General features: G+C 36.3%; 1 protein-coding gene across 1 annotated transcript in view; it reads right to left on the bottom strand.

The window, feature by feature from the left end:
• Positions 1-751: 751 nt before the first annotated feature.
• Positions 752-12,634, bottom strand: part of XRCC5 (X-ray repair cross complementing 5) — a 50,669-nt gene continuing 38,786 nt past the window's right edge. The window contains exons 17-21 of the mRNA XM_027734797.2: positions 10,606-10,715; positions 10,003-10,099; positions 7,961-8,028; positions 2,992-3,063; positions 752-2,184 (exon numbers count right to left, since the gene is read on the bottom strand). Coding sequence (XP_027590598.1) covers positions 2,170-2,184; positions 2,992-3,063; positions 7,961-8,028; positions 10,003-10,099; positions 10,606-10,715 — 362 coding nt within the window. The 3' untranslated portion in view covers positions 752-2,169. The remainder of the gene's footprint in view (positions 2,185-2,991; positions 3,064-7,960; positions 8,029-10,002; positions 10,100-10,605; positions 10,716-12,634) is intronic.

The raw sequence follows: 12,634 nt of genomic DNA, 5'->3' as shown, positions 1-12,634 counted from the left end.
AAAATGAGTATTCTCAATGTGAGTCAGACCTACTTAACAGTAAATCAGACTTTATAACTAAAAAGATAAGCTTAAACTAGGTGTAAGATCTTTTCTAGTCATTGAATAAGAACCTCAAAGCTGGCCCTTTGCCAAAGAACAAGTGCAAAATCAGGCTGCTATTTGACAGACCCTAAGTAAGACAGATCAGAAGCTTCTGATAACTGATACTCAGAAGGTTGGGCAGAATGAAAGACACTTTACTTGTCTTTTAAGAATTTGCTTTCACTTGTTTTTAGTTATAAATTCACATTCCTCTCTTCAGTACTATCAACTCAATTACCACACTAAGCCTACCTGTACATACTGTGTTGTACAGGCAGCAATAAGATCTATGCAGCACTTCTCCATGAACTACATGTCTATTGCTTGACAGAAGCAATACACTTTGGAAATGTGGCCAATTGGTGCAAAAGAAACAGAAAGCCCTAATCCTTGTTTTGATTTGCAAAGTAAATTCTATCTCATCTGAGGTCTTTACCAGGATTTTCTCGTCATCTCTACAATATGGTAAAAATTATTTTATTGGGTTGTTGTGAAATTTAGAGTTTGTAAAGAATAGCATAAGTAATTACACTCTGCTTCTGTAGAGGAATTTCGATATTCTGTGTTCATATTGTAGGCCCAGGAAAGGGGCTTTAGATTGTTTCTCTTAGGTACTGCATAGCTGGTCACCTGATTTTAGCAAACACGGTTCTGAAGACGACAAAAAACAATTTTTAAAATATTTTTATTAAACAAACAAACAAACAAAAATGAAGTGTAAAAAACCCCAAACAAACCAGTCCATGCTGTACTCCATAAATTGGCCTTAAAAGACAATCGAAACACTGATCAAATATTTCTTATTTACAGTTGAGAAATATAAAATGCTATAAAGATCTGCAAAAATCACTTACTCCCAGTCATCTGCATTTGAGAAACCCTTTCAATGAACTCACCTGGGACAGGATGCAAGAGAGGGGAGAGCAGGCTGCTGTCAAGGGAAGTAGGGGCAAAAAGCAACTGCTGTTTCCCACAGGGGAGCTGTTGGTCAGTACGAAGTGCAGATATTCCACAACATTTTGGAATTACAGATCATGATTTTTTCTTTTTTTTTTTATGATCTTAATACCATTTTTTACAGTATGTTTATACATTATCATAATGGAATTAATCTGGTTGTAACAAACAAGCATGTGTGAAGGTGTCATTACTGTCTCTCTCATCTGTAATCAAATTTGAGTATCTCTTTCTAAGAAGTATCTGACCACTGGATTGCTCTCCTGGTTCCCAGTGTTAACTATTATCAGTTATCTGTCACAGGTGTCAGTGCACAGTTAGTACCAGGTGTATCTGCAGTAACTGTACTACTTAGAAGTCTAAACAAATCAAAAATCCCAGCACATGAAACAGGAAAAAGTATAACAGAAAGGGACAGACTTAGAGTTGCTGCTGAGCTGACAGAATAGAGAACCTGTAATATAGAGATGACCATAATTACTGATTTGGGTACGGTGTGGCAAAATCAGCACACGTGGCTCTGCTGTGTGCTTTAGATTCTGTTGTGCATTTCAAACTATTACTTTGTGAGTCCCTGGTCTAGAATTTCCTCCTGTTCTCCCCCCCCCAGTTTGTTTTTTGTTCGTTTGTTTTTGTTTTGGGTTGGTTGGGGTTTCTTTAAAAGCATGAAAATAGTGACTTTTTCCTTTCTGTAACCATAATGCTAAGGGGTTACCTCCACTAAAGATTCAGTATGACCTGGTAACCTCAGAGACATTTCTGTCTTCCTTCCCAGGCAATGTAACAAGAATTTCAGGCACCAGAGCAGATTCTCATTACATTTAGTAGTGTTTAGCTGAAAGCAATACCAAGGACAAGTTAGATTCAGTGTTCTTTAAAAAAAAAAAAAAAAAAAAAGATGCCTTAAAGCTATTATTACTTCCCAAACACTTCATTTCAGTCTTCTTTTCTAGTTTTGAAAAGTCAGATGATATTTATACCAGCTGGAAGTGTTTCTGGGATTTCTGCTCTCATTTGAGAAAATAAAGATGGATGTACTGTCTTCTCGTTAGCATCTTTTTTTGTGCCCCATCTCACAGGGAGATCTCTTCCAAAACTTTGGTTGTATAGTCACCATATATTACCCAGTCACATCATGTCCAACTGCAAACAGAAGAAACAGATTTGAAGGGAGCAGCAATGAATTCAAGTTATGTCTTACATGTGTTTAGCACTTAGAATACACAGCAAATTTGGAAATCCTTATCATGTAACATGAATGGATTGCACAGAGCTTATTACTAAGCTTCTATAAAGCACAAAAGCAAACTTAAAAATTTCATCTTCCTATAAACATATGTGCAATTTATAAATTTTAAAAAGTACAATCTAAAAGTAGGAATCTGTCTGTTATTGAAGCTTCTTTAAAACCATCTACACCATCAGCTTAAGCCTTGGAGTCAGACTTGTAATGACTCAGCCTGCAAAAGATGGCTAAAATATTTATTAAAAACCCTCTTGAAATCCTTGAATTTCAGCAAGTCTATATAGAGAAGTTTAATTGAGAAGATTAAAACATCTTTTCTTAAACAATTTTAGTTTTCAACCCACACAAATAGCTGATCAAGAAATACAAGCTTTGTTAAATGCTATTATAGTAAATTATAACAATCCACCATCAAATGAGCAGCCTCACTGGCTGTTTTGAAACACACTAGAGGACACATTTTGCCTATGTAAACACCTATGTTATGTAGTAACATAGTATTTGCCATCATGAAATTACACACCTGGTTAACTTTTACGATAGCAAATAAGTAATTTCATGTGGCTCTTTTCTGACTCAATTCCTTTAGTGTTTTCTAAGCCATGCACTCTAATCTATTGCTTTAAGAAGTACTCGTGCTCTCTCATTGCACCTTTCAGTTACAGATGAACTCTAAAGCCACATCATATCTTTACGGTACTCACCAAATCATCAACATCACCACCTTCATCTGTGGGAGGCAGAGTTTCATTTTTACTTTCTTTTGGAGCCAAGAACTGAAAATACAAATGTATTTATGTGATACTGACAAAGCTGAGAGCATTTCAGGCTATTTTAACAGAATGTCTCCTCTCTGTATCAAAATAAATCCACCCGTAATTAAAAATCACGAAGAAAGTTTTTTCTGGTTTCCCCTCTCCAAAATCATCTTAAACTACAAGAAATTTCCTAAACTTGCTTTTAAAGGATTTTATGGTGAAATGTGTCAAAAACTAGACAAAAGGATATGGTTCTTCAGACAACATATGGTTAAGGCTGTATAACACCCTACAATAAGGATGCTGCAAATATTAGCCCCTAGGCTCAGGGGGAGATGGGGAAACTTCACAGAAGAGAAATCATTTGAAATCTACTAAGTTCACAGAAACAACCTCAAGCATAAAAAGTTCTTGAGACATCAGTGGCTGGAGCCTGGGATTGTACACTTTCCCCTACCCATCTGTTTTTGTCCGCTGTCAAATACGGGATTCTGGGTTAGACGAAATTTTGTCCCCTACCGTTTGGCCATGTTTATGTTCTTAAAAAAATATAATTTTTAAAAGTAATATTGTATGTAGCTACAAAATACTCAAGGATAACAAACTGGTCCCCACTGATATAAATACATACATGAGCTGACCAATGACTTCAGATATTTCCTATGTACAACATTCTAGTTCTGTGTAGAGCACAGAACTAGTTCTGTGTAGAAGTTTCCCTGCTTAATTCAATTAACATTTAACAAATGAACAAAGACATGAATTAAAAAAAAAAAAAAACACCCTCAAACATGCAAGATGGTTAGAATGCCAGCCTTTAAAATTAGAAAATTCATTACATAAAATTGTATTGTTGTAGCTGCTGATACAACTCACCATATGCCCTTCACTTAAAGTATCACATTCATAAACAGAAGAAAAAGGTATGTTGCTCAGACACTACAACAACTGAAATCAAACATATAGACAATACCTGGAGTACTGCTGCCTCTGAATTATTTTTCCCTCAGCCTAAAATAAAAAAATTAGCTAGAATGGTAGGAAAAAATACCAATACTTGACTCCTACTTAAAAAAGCATCCAGTTGTCTATAAGTTTTAGTTACAATCTTTTTACCAATATCCTTAATATAAAATAATATTTTTTCCTTATTAAAATACACCTGAACAAACATACAGAGTCAGGAACAACCCTGCCCAGGATAAAAGACAGATGCAAAGCAGAGGAGGTAGAAAAGCCACATTCCATGACTTTGAGTTCCATCATCCTTAAGAAACAACCTCACTGTAGGTCTAGGTGATGGAAGAGAACAGCTAATTAGAAAATAACCACATTAAACAGGTTACAAATATCCTGCTTAATGTAACTCTTTTATGCAAACAGATGGCTTCTGAAAGCAAACTGCTGTTCAGCTGAGGACCTGAACTGTAACAGCCATGGAGCTTGTGTAAGAGGCCATGGGATACCTACCAGCACCACCAACCTCTGAGACAATATACCTGTACTGTGAAAAGCTTAAATGCTATTTTAAACAAATAAAATATTCTGATCCTTCTCTAGAGGACTCGTGACAGCTTCAGACACGGGATAAAATACCGTGACATTACCCACTGCATCCCACCTGTGGGAAAGAACCAGATATCATATGCACTAGGATGAAAAGCAAATACATTACATTTGATTAACACCAAAGACAGAGGATGCAGACAACCTCTGCCTAGTTGTCTCAGAAGCCAAAGGTCAGACCTTTCCTACATCCTAAAGAGCAACATCCAAGAGGAATGTAGAAAGCTCACTCCACAGACAACACACATGCGGAGTTCAACTTATCATAGAGATTTTGTAGCTGAAAAAAGAGAATGTGACAAGGACAGAAGGAATTAGAATTTCAAGATGCTGTATGTCTGTGTATTTTTTTTGTTGGAAAAGTTCTTAATCTACTAATCTAGTAGTAATATAAAGCACATACTATGAAACTAAAAGCTAATGACATTGTCAGCTCTCGAAGGTTTTTTGTGCCAGATCAAATTTCATTTTTACACACTTAATTAAGAGTCAAATGGCATTTCTGAAAGCAGCACATTTTTCAAAGTTTTCAAAATTAGCTTTCTCACACTAAATTAGGTAAAGAAAGCTAAAAGCTAGAGAAACGTATGATGAAGATTTGCAATAAATTGAAACCTGAAATTTCCATCAAATGCTGAATATTGAAAGTTGGGGTTTTTTTCCAAAAACCTATTTTACATTTATGCAAAAGGAAATTACATATAATAGCTGTGCTGAAATCCATTATCTTCCTCAATGCAACCAGAAAAAGCACTTGACATTTCTGCTCTTTTAACCTATCATCCTTATGCTCTAAAAAGAGTACCTCCACTATTACAAAAAAAAAAACAAAACCCAACAAAACTATCTAAAATCATTTTCTCAGTGATTGGAAAACATGCATGGATAACCTACCTTGGTACAGATGAAAAAAGCAGTTTCTAAAATACAACCATTCCCTGCTTATTAACTAATTCATGGAGAACCTACTTCTACCCACTTCTGGCTATTGCTACCTCAAGCAAAAAAGAAAAAGGAAACTTTTACATGTTACCTGTCTAATAAGCAGCCTTCCTTTCTCCTGCAGACAGCAATCCTATAAAACCTGAAGTCTTAGAGCCTAAACAGTCCTGAAACTACTCTCAGGTAAGAACCAAGATGTAAGAGAAAAGGCTTTTGTGTCACATAAGACCACACTGACAGCCAACCTCGTGACCTACAGGCTTGCACATGACTTATTACAGAGGTGAAGAAAACTTGCCTCTTACCCTACTGAGGGATATTTGAAAAATCCAATATAATCTTTTAATGAAGGATATTGTCTTCAGTACAGAAAAAAAAAAATTAACCACTTCTGCAATCTACTACAGACCTACGAAAATGCTGACTTTGTATCACACAGCAAACCTGTGACTGGGTTTAACTGGACCAAAGAGGACTAGATTTTAGATCAGCACCATAACCTCAAGATAAAATTTTCTATCCCTGCACATCTTCTTCCAAGAATATGCAGTCTTACAGTTTAAGTAAAAAGTCATATGAGCCCCTGATGGACAATGGCAACTTAGCATTCTGGTTTTAGTTTGGACAATGTGTGGGGAGGTGGCTATCTAGTAAGTAGGACTGCCAGCTGCCTAGTTAGGAAAGAGATGCAACCCAATTATTCTGGAATTTAAGGTAAGTGCCATGTTAGAGAACTCTGCTACAGCACTGATTTCTTGCATTCTCTCATTCCCCCAATTTAATGGGAACATATAGCTATTGTATGACCTTCAATCAATCACAAAATAGTTTCCTGTACTGCAACATGAGGCTGATTGTAGGATGATGGTAAACAGAAATGTTAATTTGAAGTCACTCTATAAATGCTTTGTTTCAGCTTAGTCTGGCAGCTGTAAATTAGTCCTTAGTACTTTATATTTTGTGTTGCATTCCTATGCAGGTATAGTATTTTTTAGTTACCACAAGCTCACAGTTAAGACAACAGTATGCTGTAAGGTCTTGATGGCTAGTAGAGATTTCCTTATGGAACAGCTATTTCACACAGCATTAGCATATTTTTTGAGCATCAATGGTAGTTTCAGACTAGAAAGTAAAGCTCTCAAGAAGAATGTTGTCTTAAGAAGTTTCCAAGTAAATTCATAGCACTTGAAATAAATAAAAAACCCTGACACTCTTTAAAACCACCACTGGGGAAAAAAGTTGCTCTGTACATTTATGTCTAATGAAAAACAGCCATTAGGTCCTTCATGTCTAGAAAAATCATCATACTTTGTCATTTGTACCCTGCACACATGCTCAGCTTTCTGGACTCCTAGTCTGTTGGCTTTCCATTTTCATGACATTTCTGTGCCTTCTTCACCTTGAGGTAAACTGTTAGAGATGAAAAAAGCAGTTTCTAAAATACAAACTTTTTCCGCTCATTAACTAATTCATTGAAAACCTACTTCTACACACTTCTGGCTATTGCTAATGGAAGGTCTGAAAGCTGCAAAAATCAATGTGGCTTCTTTTATAAAAGCTACTTCTCTGCAAAATACTTAGTGATTTTAGCCACAGGTTTACCTTCAGGGAGTCTGTAATACGAGGACCTTCTTTCTCCTAAACTAGCAGCCTGATACAATAATCCCCATCTTACCCTCTCCACACAAATACAATTTTTGACAGCAGCTCTGAATTCTGCTTTATTCCAAACAGAAGGCAGCATTCTGCCTGTTAGAATTCAGTCATTTGTAACTGTGACATCCTTCATTCATCACTGCAGTTACTGAAGTGCTATGTATCTGTAGGAATTATACCTGCAAGTACTCCAAAACTCTCATTTCCAAAAGGATCTAATATGATCACAAATAACACCAGCATCACCTATGTCATCCATCAATCACCAGGGCTGCATAAAGTAGAAAATATTGGTATCATTGCATATATTATGAAAACTAGCCATAACAACCTTAACGGCTGGAGTTCCCAACAAGTTTAGACAATAAAAAGTATTTGATTTTTGAGCTCGTGCTACCCGTGAGAAGACATTTCTTTCTATGAAGTTTAAATAGTGATCTTATATGTGTAAACAGTATACTGCTGTTCCACTACATAGAGTTGCTGAAGTTTCTACTCTTTGTAGAGGATATTTTCAGATAATGTCAATACATGCTACTTTCTAAAGACCAATTAAAGTAAAACGTCATTATACATGCTAAAGAATTATTTTTGCTCTGAATTGGGGCAATTTCAATCGTGTGGCAAAAGGACACTCTTATTCCTTCATACTGATCCTGTTTCATTCATCTAAAGGTTTATCCACGTAAGAAAGTCTTCTATTCCACAGCAAGGTCTCTATACAAACAGATGCTCATTAAAAAAACGATACCTTTTGAGCCTCTTCGCTGGTCACTGAACTTTCCTGTGCTTCATCTTTACTGATCAAAGAAATTCTGTCTGAAAAATGAAAAAGATATATAAAAATATCATTAGAAGGCTTCCCAAAAATGCACTTAATGTTACAAATGAAAAACGTGTTCCAAATTCCAACTTCTGAATGTGTCATCATTACCAGCAAAAAAAAAAAATATTGCTCAAAGGAAAATGTGACTTGCATAAATGAGTCAACTATGATATAAACTATGATATAAAAATAAATTAATGAGCATATTCATAAGCTTGTGGAAATATCCATTTAGGAAGCTGCTAATATTATGACAATCAAACTAATGAGACACTGAAATCATAGATCACAGATGAAATGCTGAAAATCTATTAGAAATTACACTTTTAGTCATTCACAGCATGCTCTTAGGTCCTTAGAAGAAATTAACTCCTAGCATACAGACACTTATGCTGTGATTACCTCGAGTCTTAACTACCAAAGTGCTGGTCCTGGCCCATCTGGCTCCTTGCTTGTGCCAGTACCTCCATCCTGTGCAGTGAACCCGCCCTCTCCCACTCCCCCCAGAAAATCTCCTCACTACTTGGCCACACAAATGCTTGTGCCTGAATAAGCAGCTGTGGGCGTGAGAGCAAAGAACTGTAGATTCCTAAAGGTTCAGCAGCAGCACAAATGTAACACCCGTAGAACCCCACGGCAGTTCCATGAAACAAGTGAACTTGTCAAACAGACCTGCCTTGCTCCTGAGCTACTAACTCATTAACTTATATCCATCCTCTTTTGGTGACTGCAGTCACTCATGACAAGGCCCAATGCGCACCACATTTGGTAGAAAAGAAGGGATGGGTCATGTGGCAAGATCAGGGAAAACAGGACTTCTCCTCCTGGTAGCAGCAAGTAAAACACAATTTCAGCTGCCTACTGAGAGCAGTTGGATTATGCATAAAGCACCATGATTTCTTTTCACCATGCTCTCAAAAAGATACCATATTTAATATGAAAATATCATGTCTCTGTCTGTGGGGTTTTTTCCCCTAAAAAATATACTCCAGTTTGTCAAAAACTTGGATTCGTACTACCTAAAAATTATTCCAGCATGGCTTTGAAAGATCTAAGTTTCCTGCTTTCAAAGTTTATTGGTTTCTTTTTTCTAATTTCTTCAGAGAAGGTCCCTTATAACACTACTGAATATAATATTCTTGTCAGTGTTGTCTTGTGCTGGTTTTTTTGGGTTACCAAACAAATTCCCATCTGTATTTTGCAAAAGGTGGATGAAGTAGACATTACAGTGTGCCTGGAGTTTATCACTTTGAAAGGTACTATACAAAAGCACATCACTGCATTTTATAGCATGCACTCTTAAGAGTTACAGCTGGGCATTTAACACATTTTCTTAGCATTGGCTCCAATTAAAAACATGAGTATGATGTAAAAGATTTTTTTTTAGTCTACTGTGTTTCGTATTTGTGAAAATGTTCCTTTATTTATCACTTCCGTAGTCTCTGAATGTCTTTTAGAATGGCACTGCCTTGTATCTCCCAGTTTAATCAGGTAGGTGTCATATTACACATTCTGTCTTTTAGGTTACTTAAATACAAAATGATCAGTGACATATTTCAATGCTATCTATGACTTTTGTGAAGCTTAAATTGGAAGAATCTTTTTAGATCTTTGTTGCATGAGTTTCTTCCATTTATTCTGAAATTCAGCTGAAATTGTGTCTCCTCCTTACCCCGTAACATTTAATTTGTCCCTCTTCTTCCACAATTAATCTACCATTGCAACAAGACTTGGCAAGGCATTATGAATATTGCTGATATGAAACTATTAGTGCAGAAAAGGAAGCTGCAACATGAAAGATTTTTTAGACATTTTTAAACAGGCTGCGGGAATGAACCATATCAAAATACTGCTGTGGGGTAATTTAAGTGTCCCATTGCTAACAAAGTTTTCCTCTTACATAACGGATAAATGGAAAATACAACTAGAAATTGGTGTTTTTTTGGTTTTTCTTAATGCCATCCTACCTTGTATCATGATCTCCCAGAAATCAGCTAAGGCTTTATCTTCCAGCTTTGATTTCAGGGCCCGCAGAAAGTCATTAAAGCACTGCACCTTGGACAGCTGAAAAAAAAAACCGCAATGGTAAACAAGAAATACTTGAACTACTAAAGAGCACTGCAAACTTAATTCTTCATGAGGCATCTAACACAGTGAACGCAAAAGTCACTACAGAATTTGGGTTTTATCTCTATTAAAACTACAAGTTCTAAGGAAAGGTGAGCCACAAAAACTGCCTTTCAGAAAGCTAGAAAGAATTCCTTGTAAATAGCTTTATTGAAGAAGAAAATTGTAGGATTGCTTATTTTTCTTACACCAGCATCAGGTCATAGGCCTTCTGTTTTATGTTTAAAAGAAAATGAACAACAGCAAATAATACCAGAGAAGCCAGTCACCATTCCAGTAAGAATAAAAGCCTGCATAAAATGCAACTCTTTCTAAATTTTCAAACATACTTTAACCTAAAAATCAATTGTTTTTGCTGCAGCAATAAATTATCAAGTTTCTAATACAGCAAACAGGCCTAATTTAATTTGAAAGAGATAAGAGTATTCACATATTAACATTACCTTCATGGCCTCCTCTCTGAAAACTCTGATACAATCGATCCCTTTCATGTAGTACTGTGAACCTTTATTTTCCAGGAACTGATCAATGCGGTTTATCAACTGCTGACTCACTGGAAGACAAGGAGAAATAAATAAATAAATCAAAGGATGCACACTTTCAAGAAAAAAAAAAACACTTTTCTTTTACATGTCTCTTTCTATTCCACGTGCATCTAAATAGTTAATCATACCCACAATGCCTCAAGCTACACAAGTTGATTATTGTTATCTCAGCTACTGAGAATTACTTCAGACTCTGGAATAGCTAGATATACTAGGAAAAACCCCAAGCATGTCCAAGACAAAAGCCTTTTCCCTGAAAGCCAAGGAAAAAAGCGCTCGTCTCGCTTGTTTGATAAAAAGTAAAACCAGAACATTCAGGATCCTAAAGCTTAGGGAGATTATGTTCTACAACACCAGCATATACCCTAAACATCCTTTGAAATAGATGCATATTTCAATAAAAGCATTAAATTTACAAGGAAGGTGTAATAATGTCAAAACAACATCTGTAGGGTGATTGCAGTTAAAAGACTACCTTATTGTTATTGACATTAGAGTATAACTTGTCTCTGTACAGGTAGTTCAATGATTTTTTCATCAGGGCAACACTGTTTATCATTATAGAGATAAGTATTATAACCTGTGCCTGCGTGACAGAAAGAAGCAGAGGTAAACAGTGAGACCTGTACCAAAAAGAAGGGGAACACCAGTTTTATACTTATGTTCAGCTCCTAAAAGGTAAATAGCTGTAAACCACTGCAAACAAGACAAGTAAAAATGTCACTCAAGAGCTCTGCAAGCCCTACTAATTCCTACTGGATTTTATTACTTTACTTCACATTTAATTACAAATGAGGAACTGTCCAATTTTACCCTCTGGCAGACACCTCAGCCTGGGAAAAGACAAATGTGAGGAGGATACAACAGTGATCTATAAACTCAGAAACATTCTGAAAAAGATGAATAGGGAGTTGATAGTTCCCTGCCTCTCTCAAAACAAGAGCCAAGAGTTGGGTTAAGAACTAAAAAAAAAAAAAAAAAAAAACACCAAAAAAACCCCCACCTCTTTAAACATAAACCAGTTAACCCCCTTCACCACAGGTTGCTGTCAGATGCTTGAGGTTTTAACAGCTTAAAAAATGTTTGAACAAGTTCTTATAATTCTTAAAAGAGGATCTCTATCAATGGAGATTAACACTGATGTTGCCATTGAGGAAGAAAATTCAGGACAGCATTCTGAACAAGTCACAGCATCTGCCTGTCCTGTTCTCATACTATTAAAAACCAATTACTGGATTAGCAGAACCTTTTGCCTGACCTACAGCCCTTCCTATGTCCAGATGTTATGGGCACAGTTGTCATTGCAAGTCTTTCAGCTAAGGATACATCAACAGAGAAAATCATCTGCCAGAGTGGTGGAAGAGAAGAAGAACTAAACACATGGAGACATTGTTTAAGTACTGTATTCCACTCTGCTCACTGTGAGCATACACAGCACAGGCTGTTACATTATTTTCTATAAAATGCCCAACTGAACTGAATCTGAAGGACAGCATCTCTGAAAAGAGCAAAACAAGGCATGTTTGATATTCTCCCACTAGTTTTTGACAATTTTTAGAAAAGGAGGCTGAAATGGTTCTGCTCAACAACAGCTATAGCACAAGAAAGTGTGTTGAAGTGCCTACTGCGCCAGAGGTGATCAGCTCACTCTCTATTTATTTCACCAGTAGCTGACAAACTAAATTGAAGCCTCACTACTTAAGCTCCCCAAGTTAAGTCAGTCCATTTTTTTCATGGTTAATGATTTTCTCATTAAATGTTCTAATTTCTTATGAATTGCACTAATAAAAGCAAGTCCTGCTGGTGATTTCAGTGGTGGTGGTGGTTTTTTAAACACTGCCTTTTCATTGATGTGTTAAATTAAAACCCCAGGCACTATGAGGGTGCAATAGAAGTCCTTATTGTCAGAATGATTCCAGCGCATACT

Source organism: Pipra filicauda, unplaced genomic scaffold, assembly GCF_003945595.2.
Source record: "Pipra filicauda isolate LSUMZ 115617 unplaced genomic scaffold, ASM394559v2 scaffold218_size1660888_pilon, whole genome shotgun sequence".
NCBI lineage: Eukaryota > Metazoa > Chordata > Aves > Passeriformes > Pipridae > Pipra > Pipra filicauda.
Note: the sequence above shows the minus strand (reverse complement) of the source record. Positions and strands in the feature narration are given on the sequence as shown.